At 38.4% G+C, this 27,863-nt stretch overlaps 1 protein-coding gene across 2 annotated transcripts; it reads left to right on the top strand.

Annotated features, from left to right (window-relative positions):
* Positions 1-106: 106 nt before the first annotated feature.
* Positions 107-27,863, top strand: SLF2 (SMC5-SMC6 complex localization factor 2). Of its 2 annotated transcripts, none has more exons than XM_079312413.1 (20): positions 107-391; positions 4,318-4,361; positions 4,832-4,983; positions 6,144-6,201; positions 6,875-8,010; positions 11,201-11,283; positions 12,243-12,353; positions 12,625-12,792; positions 14,755-14,857; positions 16,289-16,364; positions 17,634-17,775; positions 18,199-18,301; positions 18,911-19,087; positions 19,652-19,749; positions 20,420-20,507; positions 20,998-21,120; positions 21,915-21,992; positions 23,579-23,665; positions 25,070-25,138; positions 26,322-27,863. In XM_079312413.1, exons 1-20 carry the CDS (start codon positions 282-284, stop codon positions 26,355-26,357), a joined length of 3,042 nt encoding a protein of 1,013 aa, XP_079168539.1. In that variant the 5' UTR covers positions 107-281; the 3' UTR covers positions 26,358-27,863. The 2 variants fall into 2 exon arrangements, with proteins under 2 accessions (XP_079168539.1, XP_079168538.1); XM_079312412.1 differs by having other exon boundaries at positions 108-391; positions 4,817-4,983.

Genomic DNA, 27,863 nt, shown 5'->3' with positions numbered 1-27,863 from the left:
CGCCTTCCGCTCCCCAACAGCCAATGACAGCCGCGGTAGAGCACGCCGTCCCGCCTCCGGCGGAAAGAAACCAATGGGAGGCGCAGCCGCTGCAGCCGCTTAGCCAATCAGCGTCTGAACCTATTGAAACAGGAAAGAGCGAAGCCCGTTAGCTTCCGCCCGTGACCTACGGCCGCGCTGGGCGTTCCGGCCGTGTGGGGCGTTCGAATCCCGGTCCTGGCGATGCTGCCCGGGGCGGCCGCTCCCCTCGGCCTCTCGGGTCCCTCTGGGCCGCCCGTGCCATGACCCGACCGCTCGGCGAGGGGCTACCGTCTCCGGGCCCTCCCTTCGCCATGTCCCGCCGCCATGTTACGCCGGCGGCCGCGGGCAGAGAGGCGGCTCAGGACTCTAGGTACGGGCGGGGCGCGGGAGAGGAGCGGTCGCGGTTGTCGCCGGGCACCGAGTGCGGCTAGCGGGACGCCCCGGCCGCCGGCGTGCGCTGCGCAGGGCGGGTGGCAGGGCTCGGCTCGGCGGGGCTTACCGGGACCTCCCCGGGAGCATAACCGGGACCTCCCGATGGATCACTGGGACCTGCAGCCGCCGGCCGAGGCCTCCCCATCGGAACCGGCGCTTGGTGCCGGTGTTCGTTGGCCGAGGGGTCTGGCAGCGTCTAAGAGTCTGAAGGGAGTGTCCAGCTGAGTTTTGGCTGGCATTTCTAGCACATCCTTAAAATCCCGGAGTTCTCGCACGTGTGGCCTCCCAGCTCCTGCCCTGGCGTTACCTGTGGAGCTGAGCGCCTGCAGCGGTTCGGCTCTAACCGAGCCTCGGGTGTCGGTTCGGCTTCCGAACCCGCTCCGCCCGGGACGTGCGGCTAACGGTGCTGGAGAGCACTGCCGCTGAAAACACCGACAGCCTTTTTAGGCTTGACAGACTTGTCTGCTAACTAGAAATTCAAATTCTGCAACGACTCGAGGTTTTTCAGAAGCTGCCGGGATGTTTCTTGCAAAATGAGACAAGTAATAATCTTGTTACGCTAATAGTAGCACCTTATTTTATTCAGATCCTCTGTTTTGATAGCACTGACACTTAAATGAACGGGACAGAGTAAAAGTTCACTTTTTTCAATCTTGCTTTTTATCCGAGAAAGTGAAGCAAAACTGCAATTTCGGTTTTGTTGCAGCTGAATTTTTTTGTGTGAGTTTCGGTTTTGGCTAGTTTTTTTTGTTGCTTTGGTGTTTTGTTTGTGCGTGTTTTTTTTTTTTTTTTTTTTCTTTCTACAGAGCTTTTCAAGATTCTCTATACCGTCAAAAATGAAGTAGCTTTTTGTAGCTTATTCCTATGTTATGTGAATTTTCTGTCTTGGAGCTATTGCTAGTGTTTCCAGTACAGCTTTTTAAAAGGATCGTTTTAATCCAGCCAGGGATAACCACGAGTGTGGCTGTAAACACTTAACTGCTTTTGCCAAATGCTCAGGGGGTTGTTTTTTAAGACAAATGAAAGTATTTCCTCCTTCCCTTTTCCATGAAGGCTGTGCCCTGTTGAAATGCCTGGAAGTCTATTAGGTTCATCTTCTGGCTGTGTAGCTTTTTTCTTTTATTGGGTGAGATTGTGTATTTAGGGGTTTTCTTTTGGATTTTTACTGGTCTCCCTGGTGTCTCAGTCGAGCTGAGATTTCACAAAATATGGTGTGATAATTTTTGAGATAAAAGGTCTTGCTGTATTTATATACATTTTGCTGAAAAGTGTATCTTCTCAACAACTATAGCTAACAATAAACAACTGTGATTTTCATGTTAGCAAAAGAGTGAAACACAGTAACCTCCTGCTCAAGAATGGAGATTCTCCTGTGAACAGTTATGGCCCCATTCACATAGAAAATCACATTTCTCTTTGTACTTTCACATATATGTGAAAAGCAGGTTGGATGGCCCAATTATTTTTTTGCATTTTTCCTTGTACTGTATTGCATTCCTTTTTTATTTTTCCCCACCCTTTGCTTTTGTCTGAAGTTTCTAGTACACTTCCTTGTCTGAGACACAATACAGCATCTTGGCTGGACAGTTCCTCACCCTTGCACTGCAAAAAGCAGAGTTACAAATGCAAAGGAAAAATATTGATAAAGAGTAGTCTAAGACAAATCACTTGACATCTCTTCATTCAAATTAAGCATGAGGGAGAAGGGAAGTGCCTTCATTTGCTGTTATTTTGTACAAGACTCTGTTTCATTATAGAATAAGCAGAAATTTTGTTACTAAACTCTTGGATTTGTAATAAAAGGCAACAAAAAGATCGAATAATATGGGAAAGACCTGAGCTGTCATTTGGAATCAGTGGCTATGGAAACAAGGAGATGGCAGAAGACCTTGGTTTTGGTTTTGTTACAAGCTGCCCCCAAGGCCAGAATAACTGAAGTTCCCATTAATTCCTGTCCCTTGGGGCAGATTAGAGAGAAAGAACACTGAATACCTGGTGTTTATATATATATATACACATACATAAGGTTTATTTTAGAATAATTTGGTTGCAATGGAAATGAGGTATATAGACATGTTGGTTATTATCTCTAGTTATGTGACAATATAAAAGTAGGAAATTACTACTTAAGGAAATATATAGGGGAAAGAAAGAAAGAAAAAGCAAGGATAAGAGAGATTGCAGTAAGATATCAGCACCACAGATCCTGTGATGAGACTTAATTGTTGCAATTCTGATGTCTGCTGGTCAAAGTGATGCTTGTGCTCCTGATCAGTCAGGGATAGGGGAAATCCCCAAAATGTTGAGTTCAGTGGGTTAGTAGATGTTCAAGGTAATGCCCAGGTACCTCCTTTGGAGAGGGTAAATTTAATAAGGTCTGTTGTGAGGCCCCAGAAATGAGTTTGGGGACTCTTAGGGGGTCTTTGATTATTTATGACCCCAACTTACACTGGTGTTTCCCACATCATGTTTTCTCACATTGTGTCTTACCAGAAGGGATAAATACCTTCAGGCCTAAGGGTGAACATCCCAATACCTCCCCTGGGTGGGGGATGTTGAGCTAGTTGTGTAAGAGAGGACATTGGCCTGATAAAAAGCGTTTTTCCAACTTTGCAGGGTCTGAAGGCTCAAGCCCCAGCTTGTTTTGTCATGATCCACCATCTCCCATCTTAGAGGTTTCAACACCACTCACAAAACCCTTCTCCTTCTCACTTTCCATTGGGATGCAAACCTGGGCCTCAACACTGTTTGTTTGAGTCCATGATCTCCAACATTTCTGTCCATCGCAGTTTGTCTTCAAGATGTAGGTGCAGAGAGGAATTTGGGTGGTAACTGAAGACAAGATGTGGCCTGCCAGCAGTGCTACATGTGCAGAGGGGGCTTTAATGGGGAAGAAAGAAGTGCAGTCACTTAGTTAGGAAAATAGTAAGGGTTTGGAAGGATACACAGTGTGGAAAGCTGTGGGCACCAGATGATTTCACAGCCTAAGAGCAATCCAAGCAAGCACTGGGTGTGTCCTGAGGAATGCCAGGTGAAGAGGGCTTTGCTGTGAGCAGGTGAGGCCAGTAGGGAGGGTGAGGAGGTCTAGGGCAGAAAAACAAATCAGTCACAGCAGTAACAGTGAATGAACCTGCATTTAAGTCTTTGGTCCTGAAATATGATCCTGTGTGCTGAAAGTTTTCTCTTATTTGAAAGTAGCTGAGTGATAGAAGTAGCAAGAGTTGTTAGACTGCAAGTTGGACTTACTTGAACTACAAGGCTCTGTTGAATAAGTCAAAGATGGATTATAGTGAAACCTGGAGCTAACAACCTGAACATTAACAGCTGTTAGACTAGACAATGTTAATGGATTAAATATTACTTTAAAATTAATAGCTGGAGTGGGCAGCCCATAAATTGTGGTACAGGAACAGTAACAACCATATTACAACATGCACCACAGAACCAACTGGAGGTAGCTGCTAGAGGTAGGAGCTCAGAGTGATGGTGGACTTGGAGAGGTTGTTAAATGATATGTCATCACATAATGTGCTGGTGAGATCTCACCTGCATACTGGGTGCAGGTGAGGTCAGTTCCATTCAGGAAAATGGAGTTTAAGGTGGAAATGTTTTTAAGATTTACCAGCATTATAAAGAAAACAGCTGGAGTGAGAAAACTGAGGTTAACTTCATTAGCCAATTAGAGCAAAAGCTAGAGGGTGAAGAGGATGATGCTAATGCTTTTTCTGCTTTGTCAGAAGCAAGAGCTACTGGCATTACAGAAAATCTGTAGAACTAATTTACAATGTTTTATTATATAACAGAAACTGAATGGGTATTTAAGTATTGTTCTTTTAAAAAGATAAAGTTATGTTTTCTTGGCAGAAACCAGATGATTACGGCGTTCTTCAAACCAGTTTTAAGTCAAGGTAAATATGGGGTTTTTTTAAGTGAAAGACATTTATATTAATTTTCGTTATGTAAGTGTGCTGAATGATAGTCCAATCCCATTCCATATTGGAGCAGCAACATAATGAGTATAGCTTACCAATATGTCAAAATGAGCACATTTAATTTTTTCTATTAATGTAACTGAAAATATTAATATTCTGTTTAAATTAATTTCTTAAAAATAGTGATGTAATTATTATTTCAAGTTATCTCTCATGCTTAAGCCAGACTGTTTATAACAACTGAAGCTGCATCATAGGTCATGTCATTGTTTGCATGGTATTAGCAAAACTGAGTGGCCAAGTTAATTAATTCTGGATTGCATGTGAGAGAGGGAGAGAAAATATCAATACACTATCATAAGGTTTGTTGTTTTCTTTTTTCCTTCCAATATGAATTTTGTGAATAATTGGTCGTTTCTTTTCTCTCCTAGACCGTGGCCATAAAGACAGAACTGTGCTGTCCTCACCAGACAAAGGAAATGTCAAAGATGAAGGAGTGGGACTGTCAGTTTTACGCACTGAAGGCTTTGAAAGGAATTCATCTTCTCCGAAGGTCAGAAGAAAAAGATGCCAGACCAAACACCAAATAAGTCCTGTAGTAGGTGTCTTTTGGAAAAAAATTGAAGAAAAGGGCAGGGTAAACATGTCAGAGAATAGCAGGGTGTGCAGGGCTCTGGGTTCATTGTACCCAAAAGTTGAGATTCAGAGACTCCTTGTTACTGCAGAATTTCTTGTGCATTCCTTGACCAAAAAGGAAAAGACTGCCTAGTGCAGGGGAGAAATGAGAAGTGTCTGGGTATAAGAAGAGCACCCTTGTCTTAAGGAAATAGTTGGGAAGAGAAGAATAGCTATATCTCAGACTCCAGCTCATAGTCTTACAGATGGGTTTCATGTCCAGAAGCTGATATTTGAAAAGCCTGGGCTGGAAATAATGGCATTGTGAGCACCACATCTGTGCCCAAGCCAGATTTCCCCACTGCCCTGCTCTCCTACTGATTCTGCATTTAGGTTGTCACTGGAAGCTCTCTGCAGAGAAAGGGAATGGGAGAAGCAGAAGTTGAAACAATCTAAGCCACATCCCTTAAAGCTATTCTAAGGAACAAATGTTTGCATTGGGTGTTTTTAGAAGAGTTATTAAAGGTGGAAATCACTGACCCATTGTGCATATTTTAGATTTTGTTAATTTTACATGCTAGGATCAGATTCTTGGTACTGCCTTTTACAAATGTAACAGAAATTTATGTTCTTTTGCTATTCCTTTGTAAGTTTTAGGTCATGCTTGGTCAGCTGGTTCTTAATCATTTTACAATCAGTGAAAAATCCTGTTTTAAAAGCGGGGGAGTTATTCTGGGCTAGATGCAAGCATGGAAATGGAATAGAAATTGTATTTTGTAGAAAAAGATTCCTTTATCTTGTTTTCTTACAATGTGGCTTGGGAGCAGACTGGCAAATTTGTGCTATTTAGAAATTGCAGTTAATAGCAGTTCAGATTTATGCATTTAAGCCACAGTATTTAAATAGAGATGGGAGTGGTCCTATTAAAATGTACTATTTAATTACAGGTCACTTTTAGTCTGAAGAAAAAATAAATAATTTGGGTTGTGGAGAGATCTTTGCAGCTGTGTTTTAAATTTGTCTTGAAATGAGTTCTATTAATGTATTTCTGGGGCTGTGTGGAACTAAGTCTGTGCTGGGTTCAACACTGGTTTTAAAAAATATGCAGTTAACTTTTTTTTCTCCCTCTGCATTTATTTTTAGGGAAATGGATGTCCTATAAGAAAAATAGCATCTTTTGGTTCAAGGGAGATTGCCTCAGGTATGAGCATTGCTGTTAATATAGAACTAATCAATTAATCAAATTTATCACTTCATGTTTCTTTTTAAGGGCTTTATTTTTTCCTTGAAATTGTTTTTCTATTTCCTTTTACTAAAATAATAATTGCTGCTGTATAGTCCATATTATTTCTAATATATGGCAAGTTTGAAGAGTTTGAAAAGTAATTTAGGGTTTTAGTGTAAAACACATTGATTTGTAACTTAATTAGAATTTGTGGTATCTCATTGCCTTAAAATCTTGATTCCAGATTATTTTATGGCTTCTTTTGCACTTTGGATAATCCAGATTTTCTGTGGTGGCTGATAAATTGTGCCTTTCAGCTTAATCCAGAAAGAATATTCTTGTTAAATCAACTACTAAAATTGAGCTGGTATGTTTATTGCTTTTGGCCTTTTTAACAATATAATTTTGTTCTATGGGTGGTAGAATGGAATCTAAAAACCTTGAGGTAGGTCAGTAGGAAGATAAACTTGACAAAGAAAAGAAGAGAGGGTCTATGGCTGCTCCAGTCCTAGTTGACTTAAAAACAGATGTTAGTTTTTTTAATGGAAAGCTGCTACATATTTGATTTTTTAAAAAACTATTATTTTTACTGTTTTGGTTATTTTAAACATAAAAATGATGTTTTATTTTTTTTTCCAACACTCCACAGATGACCCATCTCAACCAAGGCTAACACAAGTTTTAGAACATGAGGCATCTTCTCCACATGCATTTAGAACATCATCTGAAATGGCTTCTGGTGCTCCAAAGAGCCCAGCTGTTCCTTCACACTTCCTCAAGGTGTCATTTGGGCTATCCAAACCAAGAGACTCTCTTGGGAAGAGAAAACACACTGCCATGAGTGTGGATGTAGGTAGTTCAGATCAGTCTGAAGTGAATGATCCTGCTTTTAGTATATCATCTTCAAAATGCAAAAATAGGAAGTGTGACTTTGTAAAAAATGTATTTTTGAAGTCTCCTCATGATGATGTTCTGCAGCTCAAGGAGCCTGCTGCCCTGTCTAGGCATGATTTGACTCTTTCAGAGGAATTCCTCAACTCAAGCAATGAAAAGGAGAAAAGTAATTACTCCACTGTAGGTTTGGGATCTTCATATTCTGCACACAGTCCTGCTAAAAATAACCACATTTCTGTTGTGGATACCAAAGAGAATCAATTGCAGCTGGCTAATTCATGCTTTTCTTTGGATAAGTCCCTTCCTTTTTCTCAGGAAAAAACTACTGTGTTGCCTTCTCCCCACCACTCAACACAAACAAAAGGCACAAAATCCCCTCTCCAGGTTGCTGGCTTATCTCAGGTATTGGATGTTAGGAAAGAGCAAGATGGAAGACCAGAAAGACATGAATGGAATAAAGGATACAGTATTCAACCCAGCAACACTTTTTCAAATACAATCCATGAGATTTCTGAAAATGCTTCTGATTATTGTAGAATGGAAAACTCTGGGAAACATGGACTGTCCCCAGAGAATGGTAAAAGTGTCCCCCCATTGCCTGTGAAAGAATCTTTCTTGGGCAGTGACTATAAGTCTTCACAAACCACAGGAGAACTAGAAGTTAAAAGGAACTTTACACCCAAGTTGAAGCTGAACAGAAAATGGCAAAGCAGCTCTGAGAGTGAAGATGACATTTTGGAATCTATTCTAGTAGATGATGATGATGATGAAGAAGTATTAATGCCACTGCATAAAATTATTAGTTCAAGTCTCAAACCACAGACAAGAACCTTGGAAGACTCTTCTGATGGTGTTTCTCAGGACACTCTAACTCCATTATTGAACCTTCATGTAAGTTGGCTAAAAACCAAAAAAGCACATTCTTTCAAGTATTCTTTTATGGATGTTATTTGCAAGAAAGATAATATAGATTTTAGCACAGTGGAAGGCCCAGTGGGTGCTAAGTTATTACTCCATATTTCAAATTTTAGGAGAATGAAGTTTTATATAGTAGATATATACCAGCAAAACAGACAAAGGCCAAGGTGAGTGGAGACATCTCATACTCAAAAATCCAGTTGCCTCTAACCTTACTGTTCCATCTGGCACATACAGACAGCAACTTTTCAGGTGTGCTAGAGAATTAATTTCTGCTATTTAGGTGAGTTTTATAAACAAATAAACTGCTCCAGCAGCTGAGATGTCCAGTAGTCTCCTAGTACCTATTCCACTACCATGCAAGGCACAAACCATGACTGTGTCTTCTATAAAAATTGACTAAACCTTGTAGACTCAGTCAAGTTTTTGTCTAAGTGGTGCCAGTAGAACTCTTGCTAACAGCAGTCAGGATGTGTGTGACTGGTTGGTAATAGTTACTTTATATTAATTTTAGTCAAAAATATATTCTTCACCAACACTCAGCCACCTCTTGCTGATTCCCATTATGCCCATTAAAGCTACAGCAGAGAGTGATGAAATAACAGATAATCAGCTTTGTTATGTTCTATTTTTATAGGATTCTTCTCCCTTGCTCACAATGCATGATAATTCAGAATTATTTGCCTGCAGAGCTGCTTACTTGGCTTAAGGATCCTGTGCTGCTGTGGAGTTACAATGTTGTTGGAGCAGGGATGTGGTTGTTACTGTTCATGTCTTGGGAAAGGCTGAAAGATAGTTTGTGCAGCCAGATTGATTCAGCTCTATTCCTTCTGGTTGTTTTTAGGAGTTCTGTTTTTGCTTTGCCCCCCTCTAAAGTTAGGGGGTTAAATTTAGAAGATGTGTGCAGTCTAATGTTTTTGTTTTCCTGGTCAGGTAAGATTTTTATGAGCTGAAGTTAACTCGAGGAAATTCATGTAGCTATTTGGAGATCTATGTGCTGGACTCCAGTCATATATCCTTGACACAGTCTGTGATTTTCAGAGATCTGGATATGACTAAGTATGGTGTTTTCTTTGAGATTGTATTTCATGGAAATTCGAGATATTTTAGAATTGCAAAAGGCTGAATGAATTCTGATCACTAGGGATAGATGATGTCTTTGAATTCCTGTGTACAGGATATTATGGTGATGAATTGGTCTGTGTTTTTAAAAATTAGCTCATTTGTTCAATAAGAGCTTGTCAAATAGGTAGTGATTTTGAAGTTCTGTTGTGAAGTTCTATTGTAAAATAATGTTTTAATAGGGAAGGTCCTGCAATAGATCTTATTGTGGCATTCCTGACAGTACAGGTTGGAAATGGCTGTATTTGCACAAAGATTTTGTACTGAGCCTGATTGGGTTGGAATTAATTTTTTTATGGCAGCTGTATAGAGCTGTGTTTCAGACAAAACCAGTGTTGATAATAGACCCTTTTCTACCTGTTGTGGAGCAGTACTTTCACAACATTAAGGCTTTGTCTTCCCATGCTGTCCCCATGGAGTGGGCAAAAAGCTGTGAGGGAGCAGAGCCTGGAAAGCAGACCCTGGATGACCAAAGGGATATATTCCATGCCACATAATGTTATGCTCAGCAATCAAAAAACCAAGTGGAGGAAGTTGGTCTGGCATGTAGCCATTGCTCAGAGTGTAGCTGGGCATCCTTCTTTCTGCTTGTCAGAGGTGCTGAGTGACTGCCTTTGAATTATTTTCTTTTCTTGCTTATGCCTTTTCCCTTATTAAACTGTTATCTTAACCTATGAATTCTCTTGTCTTTGCTTTTCTTGCTTTTCTTTTCACTGCTCTGCATCTCTGGCTGGGGAAATGACCAAGCTGTGTGTTGCTTAGCTGCTGGCTGGGGTCAGCCCATCATTGGTTTCTAGAGTGGAGAACAAACAGCAGAATACCTGTATAAATTCTCTCTTCTGCCTTGCCCTCTTCTCATGCTTTTCAATGTCTGATGGGGTTTATTTGTTGACTGAATTATGATCTCCATGGGCAGATGTTGAGTAGCCATAATTATTTAATCTGTTCTTATGATTCAGTAATCAAGAGTGTTATAGATCAGGCTTGTGTGGTTTCATAAGTATTTCACAATCTCAGCCACCATGACTACCTGATTAATGGTTAAGCCTGATAAACACACACAGCCTAGATCAAATGCTTGTGGGACATGTGTGTGACCACAACATATAGTTGGCCTGTCCCTGATATAATTAATGGCCAAGTAAGACAAAAAATAGTTAAAAACAGTCCCAGCATTTTCATGACCATGATTTTTGCATATACCCACATTCTTCCCTTGTAAAAGGGGCATATTTGTACATAGGAATAAATTTTTGATTACTTGATTTTTCAGCAGTTATTTGGCACATATTAACCAAATATAAAATAAGCTAAGATGTCTTAAGCTTTCCTACAAGATTTTCCACACAAAGACATGCTGCTTGTTATATTGAAAAGTTGACTGAATAGCAGGGTGGTATCAGAAGAGCTGTGCTTGTCCAAAGAATGGAATCATGGCCATGAAAGATTTCAAATCTGTTGTCTGCTGCAATCTGAATGAAATAAGCCACTACAAAGTTTGTTACAGCTTTGTGTGTTGTTCTGTTTATTAGCTCCTTAATTTGATTTTGTATTGGGATTTTGCTTGGAAGTTTTGTTTTGTTTGATTAATTTAGAGGTGATTTAACAAACACTGAAATTTTGCCCTCTAGGGAATCTGAAAGTAAAAAAACTGAGTAATTTTTGGAGGTGCTTGTCTCATGCATAAGAATGGGGATTCCCAGTCTCAGTGGATGATGGTAATAAAGGTGTAGGGTAAAAGTCTTCTGACGGCAGTGCTCTTTGTGAAGGCTAGCTGAAGGTTAGCCCCAGACATGCAGAGATTCACTGTGAAACAGTTATTTCTAAATTAGTCATTGAAAGAGATTTGACCATTAAGTAAAATTGCTAAGGGACTGAGAAACCTAAACTGATAATCATCCTGTTTTGCAGGGTCTCCTTTAGGTTTATATCTGCATGTAAAATATCACTGTAATTGGAAGAGGTTTCTGTTTTGATTATAGTCGAATAATGAATTGATGGCTTATGGTGTATTTTAAATGTCTTGCTATTTCATTCACAGCTTTCCAAGACTCCTGTTATAAGCAAGGTGTCATATGTGAACAGCTTAGATCATCTCTTGAAGGAGAAAGAAGAATCTAGAAGGTTTGTTTCTTAAAGCTGGTTTGAAAAATGTGGGATGGTATTGTTAGAAACATGGATTTGCCTTGTGTCCCCAGAACTGATGGAGTTTGATTAGCAGCAAGCTAAGCCTTGCCTGCTGATGCCACCAACGTACAACTGAACTGACAGGACCTACAAGTGTTGCTTAAATGGTAAAAGCTGAATGACAGGCTCCTTCCAAGCAACAAGGAATGATTTGTGATACATCTGTTTACCCCTGAAGAGCCAGGCTAAATTTACTGTTGCCATCGTTTTAGGTCACTGAGCCAGCTAGCAGCTGCTGGTCAGGCATGAAATAGAAATATTTATGTAGACTGACTGTACTGGATTTTTCAAAGGCATTTGTAGCTCAGTTTTGGTTGCCAAATTTTGCAGGCTCTTGGTGCCTGAGTAGTTACACAGGTCAGTGAACTAATGAGTATTCTTAGAAGAAATCTTTTGGGTAGGAAGTGAAGTGTGGTTTATGTGTTAATGGCAAATGGTGGTGATGGGTATATGTGTTTAACTGCTTATGTGATTAACTGTTTTAATTAAAGAGTACAACCCTGGTAACTTTAGGCTGACTGCCCATGGAGTAGCAGATACTCTTGTAACTAATACTGTTTAACAAATAAAATACTTATTTGGTGCTCAGAAAAAAAGTAAACATTCAGCCACAAGACTGAAAGGTTTTGTGCAATTGCAAAAACTTTATCAGAAGTTGTTTGAGTATTTGTGTCTGACAAACCAGTGATTGATTGTGCTGTTGGAAATTCATTAGGTTTTGGGAAACATTCACTTTGTGTCTTGGAATAGCAAGAGTTTTGGGTTTTTTACATAGATGCAATGTCTCACATATTTTGCCATGTAAAACTGGCTCCTGACTCCAGAGCTTGGACTTTGTTGGTTTTGTTGTAAATATTAAATGATGATGATGTGCTCTGCTGCTGCTGTTATTTTAGGTTAGAGGAAATAGAGAAAATTCTACAGGAAGACATAGAAAGAGAGGACAATGCTTCAGATGGAGAAAATGAGGACAATGCCAGTGGAGATGATCTCTTGGAAGAACACAGGTCCTTGCAACTCAAAAACCAATTAAATCTTGATCTCTGCTTTTCTAGCCTTTTTTCCCCTAACCTCTCAATGTTTCCAACAATTGTTAATGTGTTTAATGAGAACCATTTTAAAATGTTTTGGGTTGAGTGAATTTCCTTGGGTGCAACTGTATTCTGACAATTCAGTTTTTACGTAAGACCATTGTGTTCATCACCTGCAAATAACTTTCTCAAGCAGCAAATAGCTTCTCAGTGTTTGAATTAATAAAAGCTGTTTTGAATTTTACAGGGCATTTATAAAGAGATGTTCATTAGTAAGTTATGTCATACCTGACAAACACCCTGGAGAAGATTTATTTGATTTCTCAGCTGCTGGGAAAATCTTCACTCAACATGACCTTGACTTTAAGAATTTTCACTTCATCCCTCAAAATCATGTAGAATATCTGCTTCTTAAGTAAGAATATGCTCTTCACTTTGCTGTGTTTACTTGTACAATTTCCTTTTTATTTTTAGCAATTTTAAAGTACTGTTTAATCTTTATATGCAAATGAGCTTTGCCTTAGTAAATAGGCAAGACTTACTCCCTTTCCCTGGAATTTTCCTTTCCGGGTTAGCTTTACAGAACAGTGAATTGTAATTTGAAGCTTCCTTGTTTCCTTCTCTGGAATTCTTGAAAAACCTCTTAAATGAGACATGAGAAAAAAAACAGCTGTTCTGACCTGTTCCATATTTCTACCACATTGGGTGTTGTTGATAACTTTACCAGTTTGTGGAAGACAAATGCAGAAGTGAAATGTTAAAATGGACCCAAGCTTAACTGTCTGCAGACTGAAAGACCTTTGTGGTTACCTATTTGTAACCTTCTAGTGTTACATTGTCTGCTGAAAGACTTTTGGTGCTTACATCCTGTATGGGCCTGGCACTTGAGGCTCCATCTAATGAGGATTGCAGAGGGTCAGGATCCCTGACATCTGTTGGATTCAGTCACTGAGCTGCCAGCCTGTTGGTGTGTACATAAACAACTGCTCTGTAACCCACAGGCATTTCTGCTCTGTATTTATGAGGCTCTCACACTACAAATAGCTGGAGAAATACTTCCCTAATGCCACAAAGTGTAAATCCTGAAAAATTTCTGGTTATTTCAATTGGTATTTTATTCCAAACATGCATCAGAGGAACTGAGATAATTCAGTTACTCTTCAAGGATTTTATGTACTGTGTATGTGCAGTTGTGGGTGTGAAGAGGAGGAAGAGTGACTTTTCATCTCTTGAGGAAGTGGTGTTTGTGATACACTCCTTTGCCTTCAGGCCTTTCTGTTAATATGTTTTGGAGATTACAGGGGTATGAGCTTCAAAAGCATCTTGTAAATCAGTGACTGGAGGAATGAGAATTAAACTGATCATCCCTTGCAAAAGGCAATTATAATTTAATTGCTTTTATACATTCAGCCCAGTTGGTACAGCTGGCATGTACTGGCTGCCCAGTTGCCACATGGAGATCATACCAGTCAGGCAGGTAGAGGGTATATGTAGCAGTTAGGACACACATCTCTTCAGAGTTATCTGATTTAGAAGATGGAGAGAATAGATGAGACTAAAGAGGGGTATGTGGGAAACTGGTATCTTTAATTCAGCTACTTATGACATCTCTTTCTAAAGAAGAATCATAGAATATCCTGAGCTGGAAGGGACCCACAAGGGTCGTCAAGTCCAACTCTTAAGTGAGTGGTCCATATGGGATTTGAGCCCATGAAATTGGTGTTATCAGTACCCTGCTCTGACCAGCTCATCCCAGTGACCAAAGCTACAAAAATTCAGTAATAGCAGTGGCACATTTTCTGTTCTTCCAACAGCTACTGTTTGCACTCCATATAAATTTGCACAAATAGGTTAGGCTGTGGGATTTTAATTGCATTAGTTTGCCTCCAGACCATTTATTTAAAAAGAAATTTTGAACACAGTGTTTTTTCTTTCTTATTCTGTAAGTGTTGATAAATGTTATAGGACAGTTAAAAATCATATTTAATGGTCTCATTGAGCATAGCAGGCTGTCTGTGTAGTCAGGCATAGTGGTTCATAGTACAATAGTGTGAATCAATGCTTGTTTGAAACTATTATTCCCTAATAATACAGACATTTCCAGACTGTATAGTATGGCTTTATAGAGAGAAAGATTAGTTGTTCTAAATTACATTTGTAAATTTGATTGCTATTAAAAAACGAGGTTTGATTACTATGACATTTTATATAAGTAATAACATGAGAATAATATCTGTTATGCATATTCAGATCTTTCTTTGCTGTTGATGATGATCTGAGGGGTGAGGAAGCTTCTATGAATGTTTTTGTGAAAGTGATGATGCAACCACTAATTGATTTTTATCCTTTTTTCCTTGCCCCTGTTTTCCTCTTACAGTTCTGGTCTAACACAGCAGCTTTTTTTAGTTGTTAATGGTGTTCTAAATTCTGCTTACTGTGCTACATTGTGTCCCATACCAATTCTAAAGTGGCTTTTCCAGGTAAGTCTGTGCTATTCATGCAGTTATAATAACTCTGTGCATGTATAATATTTTTCCTGGAAGCCAGTTGAAGTTTGTGAGTCTGTTCCATTAACAACTTTTAAATCAGATATTATTTTTCCCCCTGGGTTCTGATTTGTTCTTGAGTCTGAAATACTGTGGTTGTCACTAGGAGTAAAACAATAGAGAGTCTTTTCTCCACACTCTTGAGTGAATGCAAAGCTGCACTGCCCTTTCCATGTTCATATATGCTACTGTATTGAAAAAAGACAGTTGGTGAGGAGAGGTGCTATGGGCCAAATCATGAGCAAATGCTGATCTTATTTCCTTTCACCCTTAGAAAAACAATACATGCTGCAGATGCAAAATGTAGAAAATGCCATTTTCTGCATGTATCATCTTCTAAATCATCAGTGATACCAGCATTATCAGATAACTGTCATTTGGAAAAGGTACCTTAAGGCTCAGGAAGAAGCCTGGAGTCATTCTCAAAGGAAGTGTGGTGACTCTCCTTTCAGGATGTCTGTGTCAGTGTCTGAATCACCGATTTTCACAGTACTGTTACTCACAAAAATGCTCCCCTCCAGTCTCCATTCTGTTATTAATTCCCATTCTAACTATACCTGAAATGAAAAAGAAATCTGGACCACCTGGGAAATTGCAGCTTCAGTCTGTTGACTGGCTTTCTATATTTGCTAAAAGCAAAACATTTTCTCTTCTATGTCTTTCCCTTCAGCCAGTTAGAAGATTGCCTTCCCCCTTTCTGTGAGCTCTGATTTTCCTATAATGAGGAAGAAGTGTGAGCCAATTGAGATCACTTACAGAGCAGGAAACTGTCCAGCACTTGGGGGAGAAAAAGAAGTTTTTGTTGGGCCAGTGAAGTGCTCCAAGAAACCTGAACTGTACTTCATAGTCGTGTTTTTGTAGTTAAGACTTGTGTGAAAAACTAAGAATTCATTGTTTGGGTTTAGTATTGCATATGTCCAACTTGTCTGAGACTGGAAAAGGGTGTAGGTAACTGTTGCCTCCACTTCTGCTCAGGGAGTCAATTTGATCACAGATGCAGATGGGTTCCAAAGGGGGGTACATGATACTTTCTATGCTCTTAACCCTCAGAACTTGTTTATAAACCAATATGGGGTTACACCGTTCTGATACTGTAAATAATTAATTTTAAAGTATTCATATAATCTTTGCACTGCTTGAAATAATCAATATTCACAGTGTTCTGTTTTCATTGGTGTATCTTGCTTTAGAGGCTTTGGGGTTAGGTTTTTTGTCTGTTTTTTAATCTGTTACTCATTTTACTCTGCTGGGGAGTTCAGTGTTGTTTTTGTTCTAGTTTGATCTGGGGGTTATCTTCTAATTAAAAGAAAACTGATGTTGTCATGCAGCTTGGTTTTTGATGTGCAGCTTCTTCTCTCTTCACAGATGATGTCTATTCATCCTGACCATTGTGTTTCCACCCAGATCTTAAGCAGATTGATGGAGTTAACACTAAAAAACTGTAAGTATTTGAAGGATGGAAAACTGACCACCTGAATGAAAGCACTTCTCACTTCAGTTTAGACAAGTGAGGCAGCAAAAGGCACTAATTCAGTTGGATGATTTTGGCTTGAATCTAGACTGTGTTTTTACTAATGTAAAGCAGAAATGCTGGGGGCTGACCTTCATTGAGTGTGTGCAAGCTGTGTCACAATATGTGGTCCTGGCACATACCTCCAAAGCAGTGCATCCAGTACAGAGACTTTTTAACTCATTCCTGGTATTTCACAAATAGAATTGATCTGAAGAGAAGGTCAGTCTACTCAAAAGTTTACCCTCCTTTTCATCTTTTACTTTGGATGATGCAGACATTTGTAGCTTAAGAACTACAAGATGTTTTTTACATTGTCATACCCAGTGTATAGCACTTCGTGATTTACTTTCCAGATGAATGACAAAAGTGAAGTGAATCATACACCTGCACAGAAACACTTTGAAGGATCTGCTTCAGCCCACAGTGCTGCTACTGTCTTCTGTATTTTGTCTTCTTCCTTTGTCTGTACTCAAATATTTCTCCACTACAACTTCCTTTGTATGCTCCCCGTGCCTTCATTCAGATCCATCAAAAGTGACATTCGTTTAAGAGTACCAGTTAACACTGTCAAAGTAATGTAGTTCTCTTGAAGTATTTGCTCAGCCTGTCCAAATTGTACCCCATATTTTAATTCTTGTTTGAAATCAGAGCTGATATCAGAGGGAATGTAGCCTTCTTTATCTTGTGCCTTGCTGTCATTAGGCTTGATTCTGAATGAACAGCTCAAGATAATGAGCATTCAAACAATTAAGTCTGTGAGTTCCTTGTTTACCAGTTCTGTTCCAGAAAACTTGCCTGTGTTCACTTCTTACTTAGCTTCTCTTCTAGTCCTACTGGATAACACCCTCTTGCCTTTACCTACACAGGCAGTAATTTGTGAGTTCTTAGACAAAAACTTTGTTTGCCTTGTTGCTTGTTCTGCTGTTCGTGATGGAAGAGAACTATGACAGAAAATGGGTGGAACTTGAAAGTAATCGACCTCTTATGTAGGCAAGATGTTTCCCTAGTGTAAAATACTCTATTTGACTTTTTTGCTCTCTCCTTGTTCTGAAAATAAGCTTACTGTTTAATGTACTAACTCCTCTGAAATGAGCTGTTAGAATTGATGCAAACTGCTAATCTTGTTTGTTTCCCTTAAAAGGAACTAATGCAAAGAACTAAATTTAAACTAATCCATTCTATGTCTTTTATTTGTAGCTTCCATCCATGATAAAGAGTTTAAACCATGGATTCCTTCAATAGCTGATATATCAGCTGTTTTTATCAATATGGGTATTGAGTTCAGATCTCTCTTTCCATTGCAACATCTTCAACCCCCCTTCAGTGAGCATGATATTTTGTAAGTGTTTTTATTTTGATATTTTTTGCCTAGTTCCTGTGAAAGCAAATCTTGTGCTTTGACTGTAGAATCAGAAGGTTCTTCATTTCCTTTCCCATACTCTAAGTTCTTTCCTAAGGTCTTAGAATAAATAATCCTGGAACTCAAATAATGTCTTCTCAGTAAGGATTCAGCAAACCTTAGCATTGTCCTTTGTCCCATCTTCCTAGTGAAGGTTTGCAGGAATAATGGCTAAATACTGGGCAAAATAATTGGCTAGAAGTTGAGTTATATATGTGTGTTAGATGCTCTTTAACTGAGGATTATTTTGATTTGAAGTAATTTTGATGCATGCAGGATCTTTTTTCTTCAGTTTGATATCAATAAGCCTTTGTGGGATTCTGAATTGTTTAATTTTTGCTCAGATTGTGTTTCTTCTGTTAGAAATCAGGTGCAAGAAACAGTGAGTCAAAAGCAGCCAAGAGGAGATGCAGCCAGTCCAGCATTCCCCAGTCTGCTGGAAAACAATTTAATTAATGTGATTAAGGTGAGAAAACTCCAAGGTTTTTGTGGGTTGGGTTTCTTTTTTGTGTGTTTGTGTTTTCTTTTGGGAGGGTGGAAAGGGTTTGCAATCTAGTCCTGAGCATGTGTTTGACTAGGGGCTATCCTGAGACTTCAGCTTCACATTCAGCAGAGTTTCTTGCAGGCATTTTGCAGACTTCAGTTTCTTGACTTCCAGTGGCTTCACTCACAACTGCAGTTTTGCTGCCTCCCTTTTACTGCTGTGGCACTTTATAGAACATCTTGGTTCCCTCATATAGAAAAACCATCCACTGATTTCAGTTTTCAGTATTACTGGAGTATTTAGAAAATCTTTTGACCTTTCCTTCAATTAAAGGAAGATTATCTATTTAGTAAAAGATCTTTCCTGCTCTGGTAGTGTCTAGGGAATATTGCCATTGCTCAGAAAAAAAGTCTTCAGCAGGTTTTTATAAAACAAATGTGTTACTGGGGAATGGGGACATGTTAGTGCACAAGTGTTGCCGAAGCAGTGCATCACTTGAGGTACATTTTAATGTGAGTGTGGAAAACTTCTTATCATGCTTCAAAATAAGCTAAAACAATTCCATATTTTAATGCTCTCTATTTTTTTTAGTTTCTAGTTTTCTGTACATCAGTAATTCAAGATGGATATGCCGACCAAGAAATATGGCTTCTGCTTGTATTGCTATTTAAAATAAGCTTGGAGAAACAGTTAAAACAACATTTTGTGGTAGATTTTCAGTGCCTTTTTGTAAAGCTTCTGATGAGTATAAAAGACTGGGATACAAAGGTAACTTCATACATTTCTTGTACTAGATTTATCAATTTGTGAAAACTGCAACTTCTGTTTTGAAGGGTTTTTTTTTTTCCTTTTTGATGTATCAGAAAAGTACTGGCTGAAAATGTAATGCAGAATTTTCAATAATAATATGTATAATAACATGAAAAGTTCAAAGCTTTGTGTGTGAGATTTAGGAAATGGGTGGGCATATTGAGAGGGTTTTTATAGCATGACATTGAGTTGCTTGTCCTCTTCTACAAGAGTTTATCTTAAGATTGTGTGCTAAAATACCTGTATGTTTAAAATGGCAGTCTGAAAGAATGAAGAAATTATTGCTCTATGCTGGTAAGATGTCATTAAAACATTCTGATCTCAACTACCCTACTTCACATTGTGTTTAGCAGATTCAACTCTTGGTGCAACTCAAATTTTTTCATGTATGTCATCTCTTGTTAGATCAGTTCCTTTTATCACTTATGCTGCCTGTGTTTCTAGGGAATAGATGTATGCTCCTTTGCAAATAAAGCAAACGGCCATTCTTCAGTTTCAGGATGTTTTGTTGTTATTTTAAAGATGCCTGAGCTGTGCCTGGCAGTGAGTGAGCTCTCCAATAATCACCACAACCTCCTGTGGCTTGTTCAGCTGGTGCCCAGCTTGACTGCACGTGGACGGTAATGACACTGTCATGTCAGAAATACATGGGATCATCAACAGCTGGTTTATTTGGATAAGCTCAAAGTCAGACAAATGCAGTGTTTATTACATGACAGAAAACAAAAAAGGATTTGTTTTCTCGTATGTTACAGATGTATGTGCAATTTTCAGTGTGCATGTATAGCTTCCTGATCACTTCTGCTGTAAAAAGGGTTGTTAAATCTTTTATGTAGTTTCTGGGCTGTGAATTCTTGGTACCATGTAGCAAATAAAGGTTTAGCTTCAGGTTTTGGCATCCATTGCCCTAATTCTTGTCTGGGTGACCAAAATTTAAACTTTCTTTGGGTAATTCATGTCTGCTTGCAAGCATAATTCTGAGTTCTGTATCTTTGTAATTAGTAAATTATAATGTAACTGAGCAAGCAGAATTAGTTGGGTCATTAACTTCAGGCATGGAGACAAGTATCTAGCATTGTTCACTTGTGCAGAAGCTGAGCTGCAATGAGATTAAGGGTATCTCTGTTTTACTAGCCTGCTTACTGGTTTATCTAGCACCTATAGTCAGAAAATCCAGTTTAATAGTTGCAAGCAAGTTTGTCTAGGGAAGACATACACAGCCTCACATACTTTGTAGAAACTGTGGGTTTGAGAAATTTCATGGACAATAATTTTTAAATTGTTTTTCAGGGAAGTAAAAAGACGACTTAGCCTAGTGATAATTGCAAAACTTCTTCATAAAAGGCACGTAGAAATATCTGATGACATTGAAGAGCAGGTACTGCTTACATGTGTTGTCTTTGTAGAATTTGGAAATTTGAAAAGCATAGATATTGTATGCTTGTGTTTTATGTTTTAATATTGCAAGCTTGTTTTCAAGACCCTTGCCAAATGAGCAATTAATAATTTTCTACTTGGATTAGTATTTAAAGTGTATTTACTCGTGTAATCTGCATGTTCTGCAGCTCGTGCTTCTTTACATGCCTAAACATTAATTTTAGACATAGGAAAGAGGTCAACACTTCTTTGAGTCTTCCTTTTGTAATCATGTGGAAACACTGTTTTCATAGGTTTGGTCTTTTATTAAGGAAGTGTACAAACACTAAAGTCTGTGAATAGTCAAAAATTACTCAAAGCATTAAAACTTCATTTTTAATTTAAAAACCCTTTTCTGTTCTTGTTTCAATGCACAACTAATATTGTGGTGGCACCTAGTTTTCAATTTTCTGTTGTTAGTAAATCAGTCCAATTAATGCTTGTATCTGTAGATGTTTCTTCTGCATCACTTTCTGGTGCGTATGAAACCTTCTTATCTACTGAAGAAGATGAGAGAGATGAGAAAAGGACAGAAGGAGCATAAAGATGAAGTTTATGCAAAACTAGAACATGAGGTATTTGGCCAGTAGAACCTTTTTTGCTTTTTTATGCTTTTTTTAAATTATCTATAATATTATGTATTTTATACAACTTGGGGGATGTTTCTTTTATTTGTTAACAGTTCTGTCTGTGGAACTGTAAATACACTGTTTTGTTACTGTTCTTCTTTAGAATGTTATTAATTTTGGTTATAGTCATAGAGGAAGGAAAGGAGGAGCATATGGTTTGTTTTGCAAACAGGGAAATGGTCAGATTTTCTGAGTCATAGGGAAGTCTTGAGTCTCTGCTCCTCTAATCAGAGGACAATCTTCCCTCCCTTCGGATGTAGTCAGTGAAAACTGTTTGGTGCTGAGCCAAATCTTCACCTGCAGGCTTCAGGAGAAGATTTATGAATCTTTATTAATCTCTTTGTGAAACAACTGTTAGAAATATTTACTATTTCCATCCATCCAAAAAACTGAATATTGGTTTGGCTATTTGTGGTTAGCATGGAATCTCTCAGCAAGTGTTTTGATCTGGGGGTAGATGACGGGAAAATAAAGTCAGCTGCTGAATTTAATTTTCAGTTATTAAAACCACATTTTTATGGGTTACTTAGGTTATTTAAAACAGTATAATACTGTTTTTAAATGTTTCTAATATGTGAATATACTGTTTCAAATTAGTTATTGAGGCAGATATGTTGATATACTTGTCTATTGGCCTGGCTGTTGGAGGATTCCTTCCAGAAAGCAGAGATGGTTCTATTTCTAGATGTCAAGAGTTATCATGGTGCTTTGACTGCTAAAGCTCTTTGATTTCTCTCCAGGTGTACTACCTAGTCTATGTCCTACTTCATCTAGTCAGTGAAGCCAGTTTCCTTGATGTTGTAAATTCTAGTCAAAGGGTGAGTAACTTTAGTGGCTAGACCTTTAGATTTTAAGATATTGTTTGTCATGCACATTTAGTCTATTTTGGTAAGAGCTATAATGCAATGGAAGATCATCAGTGCATAATAGCACTGGGGGAAAGTTTTGTTCTGGACAAGGTAAATGCAGGAGAACTCCCATGTGTTTACTGCAGAGAAAACTCTCTTCTGTGTTTCTGTGAGTGGAGCTACCTCCAAACATAAGTCTGTGAAAGAGCAGGCATTTGTTGTGTTAGTCTTTCTCAGAAAGTATCTGGAGATAAACTTCACACAGAAATTCTAAGTCAAATTATTCTGTCAACTTTGAAAGTAGGATTGAAATTTTTCAGTCTAGGAGAAAAGAAATTTAAAAATATCCAGCAAAATATTTTCAAGCATATTTCCCTTTTCCTGGAGTGCAGCCAGTGAAAACAAGGGTTGTAGCTCTTCTCTGTAGTGTTAGTTCCTTTGTGCCATGTGATGTGAACATTGTTAATAATACTTTCTGCTTAGCCTTTCAGTATTTCTGTGCAGATTTCTGTCATCATTTGCTGGGGGTTGCTTGCTGCAAAGTGTTTCTGTAAACCTTCTGCCCTGTGGAATCACTCTTGGCTTTTAAGAAATCTGACATAGGAACTGTCTGAGAGACATAAACCAGTAATGTTTGGCCATATCTGGATGCTTAAGTGTCTCAGTATATTACTTAGATTTGTGGAGAGCTTGATATTTTCAATTGTTTCTTTAATATCTCAATTTATTAACCAAGAAGGATTTTATTATTCACTGACCTGTTAGCCATCAAGTGACAAGAGGGGTGTGGCTAAATATTGTGCAGTCTAGACTTGTGTAAAGTCAATCTTAACTATTTCATTTTTGCCCCTCTTCCAGTTAGAGGGGATAAATTGTGGTGGCATTGAGACATTAGCAAATGTTTATAAATCAAATTTCAGCATGTCTCACCTGTTCTGCAGAGTGGAGCCTCTTGGCAGCTGTTCAGTGAGAGATTGAAAACAGGAATTTTATGAAGAAATTAACAGAATATGAAAGACCTTGGGAATCACTATCAGGAGATCATGAAGTGCAAAACTGCCTTATCAAAGTAATCAGAAATTTAGAGAAAATAAAAGATCAGCGCATAAAACCTTGGATGTATTTTACATGCTCAGCCAATTCCTACAAAAGAAATTGCCTGAGTCATCATTACTGAAAAGGTTATTTTCAGCTATTGTAACTTCAGAACTTTTTTTGCAGATAAAAGATGTGAATGGCACTGCACTGTTTGCTATTTTGGGGGCAGAAAGGATTTGAAACTTAATTAGTAGGAACTTTAGAATTTGTGTTGTATAGCTCTGCTATACTTTGAAGCTGCTTTTAAAAACACTTAGACCTGGTTTACCAGGAGCATGCCAGCAACAGATAGAGGATCTTGAGATGTCATGTTGTTTTCTTTCTCCTCCCTTTCTTAGCTGTCTATTTCTGAGAAAAACTCAAAAAATTCAAAAGCATGTAATTTAAAATTGATATAATACTTGAATAAAGTTTAGACATGGCAGATTTAATAACTGTACACTTTTGTCTTTATTTAGGAACACTTACTGAAGCTTTGTCGTGCCTTAGATAAGCACGTGATGGGAGATATCCGGGAAGATGCAAGAAGGTTTTATCGGTCTAAGGTAAGATGCCAAACTTGATTTTTCTGTTCTGCTTTGATTTTGGGGTAGTTTTTAGTGTTTGTGATACATGTTGCTCCCTCATCTCAGCCCTGGAAGTTCTATGAGTTCCTTCTGGACTTGGGGGGGGTTTTCCTGTTTTTTTCTGTCTGCGTCATGTCTTTGCATGGGGATAGATACATGCTGATTTTAATTCACTGAAAATACTCCTTATGCTAACAGTGGGACTCCTAACAGCTCTAAAATATGACTGATCTTCCCTTTAGCCAGGCATCTCCACGTTTAGGCCCACAGAATTGCTCTGTTTCTCTGTGTGGCAAACATGGGTAGCTGACTCCAGTTGGAAGAGCAGGACCCACCTGTAGGGCAGAATGCAGAGGACTGAAGAAGTTGCCTGTCTTGCACGAGTCTCCATTTTATATTTCCAAGTAAATGACTGGATAAAAAATCCTTTGGATTTAAGCCAACTGTGTATATTATGTAGCATCAAGCTTGGACAACTTCCTTTTGCTTTGTCATGTGAGCCTTGCTCCTGTAGTCCTAATTTTGTGACCTTCCTGCTTTGCCTGCTGTTGTAACAAACCAAGCCAGCTCAATGATAAAGTGACCAGCCCCAGCTTTGAAAAACCTTGGCTTCTTCAGCTTTTAATCAGATGTTTACAGTTGTGTGCTTCCTTACCTCTCAAAAACGTTCTTCTTTTCTTATTCAGACAGATTAGTGGAGCATGGATCCTTTTAGCAAGTTAATTACTCTTGCCTTGGAGTGTTGTATTTCTGGTTGCTTTCACTTCTGTTTCTATTTCCCTTTGCACTGAGAGAGGAAAATCTTACTCTGCTTTTCTCCATTGCTTCATTTGTGAAATACTGCAGTAACTTCTAGGGGATGCCACTGTGCTGGGTCTTAACACAGCATATGAGTCAAATCTCAATGTGAATGGCTTGGGTTAAACACCTGCTTGTGACTGGTTATGGAAAAGCAGAGTTTTATGTACAAAGAATTTGTTTCAGAAGCAGCCAGTGCTGCATTGTTGGCTTTTGTGGCCACAGTTGCACCTGTTCTAGGTACAGTCAGACTTGGGTGACAAACCTCATTTCCCAGGGATGAGGTGGTGTTTGGAGGCCAGAGGTTTGCATGGTGATTCCAGACATTTAACCTGAGGAGTCATGTGCCTCTAATGTGTTTGTGGAGTGCATGGCTTTACATTCAGAGTCACGAGTTACAGGGAGCTGAAGTTGGGGTGATGATACTTTGTGACAATAAAATTGTTCCTTTCCAGTTACCCTTATATGTTGGATTACCTGGGTTTGTTTGGATTTTTTTTGTGTTTGAAGCTGTGATGGAGAACAGAGAGTATTATTTTACCTTTTTTAATATAAATGGCTAAATTAATCAGTGTGAATTTGCAGGTAAGAGGCTTGGCTGCTAGGATATATGGGAAATGGCAGGATGTGATACAAACCACTCGGCTCACTCAGGTACTGTAATGAAACCATTTTCTCTCTTCCCACATTGCAGGGTGCATTTAACTCATTTTTTAGCTCTTGAAAATGGCATGTTCTTTTAAAGAGGTTTTCTTTTTCTACATAAATGGCGTGGCTGTGGAATACATTTAGATGTGTTAGAAGGGATTTTAATTAAAATTCTTACTATGCTGGCTTCAATAAAAGCAGTTGTTAAAAGTGCTGTTTTTGTAAAGGTGTGTGTAATACACTGAAACCCCAGTTCTGAGTCGAGTCACAGCCCTGTCTCTGATTACAGCTATTAGCAAATGCTTCCAAAAGGACATTGGGGCAGGAATGCAGTGAGCCACATCCTGCTGTGGTCTGGCACCTGTGGCTTTGAGACTTGAGTCCAGGGCCTTATTCATATATGTTTAAGGACTCTCAACAACTCCTCCCCTTTTGAATGTATCAAATTTCATGCCACAATTAGGCAAAGCCTCTCATGTTTCTAAAAGTACACAGTAGTAAATAATGCCATGATAAGTCTCAGAAATGTTTGCCTTTGTGACACCTAGCTGGCCTTGGTAGAATAGGTAGATAATTTCTAATGGTACTCAAAGTTCAGAGCTCTTTCTTTCAGCCTTGGCTTGTAAAGGTTTCTGCTGTAATGTGATCATACCAACTGTCTGAGTATCCTGTCTTGGAACATAAAGCTATCTCTCTTGGAAAAGCATAGCTTTCCAGTAATGCAGAATATCATTTACATAAAATTTAAATGATACATATATGCCTAGTATTGATTGCAGTTAAAAACTGTGTTATTAATCATTTGTAAAGACTATTAATTGCTCCCAACAAGGTGGGAAAAATAAGTTGTGTGTGGTGTGTGTGATATTTCATGTTCCTAGAGCAAGGAGTGACAAATGTAACACATGATTGCAGAATCTACTTATCAATTGATGAAAGTTGATAATGAAGTGGCTCTTTCAGTGTTGTTGGTGTTTTTTGTGGGGTTTTTTTGTGGTTTTTTTTTTTTTTTTTTTTTTGAGATGTTTGGGGTTGATTCACATATGGGGAAACTGGCAAGTGTTTAAAGTAAAATTACAGGGACTTTTTACAGTACATGTGGTGCTCCCAAGCTAAGCACTTGCTACTCTAATAATTTCTTCTGACACTGGATGTCTGACTTGTACACTAATTTGTTTTTATTCTTTAGGGAAAACTGCATGACTTCTGGGAGCCACATTCATGACATCCTGCCTAGTTGAGGGAAAGTGACAGAAACTGAAATCACGGAGGATGTAGAATAAATGGAGCTTCACCTTTTTTTGGAATAGAAGAAATCAGTCATCTAAGTTAGAACTTGAGCTTGATTCAGACAAGCACTAGACATGTGAGATTTGGATATGACTAACATGATTTTTTACTACAAATTCTCTACTTCTGAAAAATTGAAATGGATTAACTGAAAAAACCCCAGCCATTCCTATAGACCTGTCAGAACTGGCTAGAAATATTTTACTATGTTGAAAGCTGAGGGAAGTTTCCTTGTTCCCCTTGTTAATCACAAGACATATTTGGAAACAGTACTTATTTATTTTCTTGCCAGCACATACCTGCAAGCATTGTGTTAGGTTGGCTGGGAAGGAACTGCCCTGTGACATGAAATGTGAGTTCAGAAGGAGTGTTACACCTCCCCTGTTGTGAACAGGTGAGGAAGTGGTTCAGATGTGGGCTGAATCATGGTAATCTGCAAAGCAGAATTGGTATGAACATCCAGTGTCTTGTAAAAATACAAAATACAGAAGTTGCACCTTCTTTAAATGGAGAACAAAATATCATCTCAGTGGAGATTAGAGAACAGCATTTGGCTCACCTTTGTAAAGACTGTGAAAGCCATATGATGGCTGAATTTCTTGGTGTGAAGTCCTGCTGCACACACAATATGTTCTCAAAGTTCCAGCAGCTGTTTATGAAATAATCAGAGGAAGGTGTGATCTCCTTTTGTGCTCTCTGTACAAATGCTATCACTTAAATATTACACTGTGGCTTGTCTGTAGGATGGATGTATATAGGAAGAAAAAGGTAAGGTATTGGGTAGAATGGGGATTCCCATAATAAGTGAGAATTTTTTATAACATCAACATGTGTGTTTTATAATACTGTTTTAATTCTTGTAGATTACCCTGTCTTGTATTAAATTCTCTGATAAGAATGTAAATTAAGGCTTAAAAAACCTGCCAACCACAAAACCTTCAAATTTAAGTATGTGTATTACAGATAAAGGAACTGCTATAGAATGGACACATCTTAGAGGAAATCTATTAGATTTGCAAATCCATACTAAATGTTTTTTCCTTCTTTTCAAGTGCTATATTGTTACATCAATGTCATCTTCTGCTCTGATAGCTTATTTGCCTTCCCTCCTGTAACACTTGTTTACTCTGTTGAATATATTGTATGTAATTTTATTAATGTTTTTAATTTTTTTCACTAATATTATATAAAGGTAATAAATGCGGAATGTTTATTTAATGTGTATATATTTTCTTACTGTGTAAAGGTGATATTGCTGGCCTGTATATTTTGAACAGGTTTAGATCAATTTGTACTGCAGTTCAAAGCATGTTGAAACTGCTGAGGGTTTTTCCACACAAAATAGCCACTTTGATATTTACTTTCATTTAACAGAACAATGGAAAAATAAAACCAGACACTCATTTCTAGTTAAATATCCCTGGACAAAATGGGCTGTGTT

This window comes from Erithacus rubecula (genome assembly GCF_903797595.1).
Source record: "Erithacus rubecula genome assembly, chromosome: 9".
Classification (NCBI taxonomy): Eukaryota; Metazoa; Chordata; class Aves; order Passeriformes; family Muscicapidae; genus Erithacus; species Erithacus rubecula.
Note: the sequence above shows the minus strand (reverse complement) of the source record. Positions and strands in the feature narration are given on the sequence as shown.

Excerpts from the sequence above, each read along its gene's own strand:
- SLF2 (XM_079312412.1), top strand. The coding sequence starts at position 282 with ATGACCCGACCGCTCGGCGAGGGGCTACCGTCTCCGGGCCCTCCCTTC. Across the intron at positions 392-4,317 it reads GAGGCGGCTCAGGACTCTAG|AAACCAGATGATTACGGCGT; the intron begins GTACGGGCGGGG and ends TTTTCTTGGCAG. Across the intron at positions 25,139-26,321 it reads AAACCACTCGGCTCACTCAG|GGAAAACTGCATGACTTCTG; the intron begins GTACTGTAATGA and ends TTTATTCTTTAG.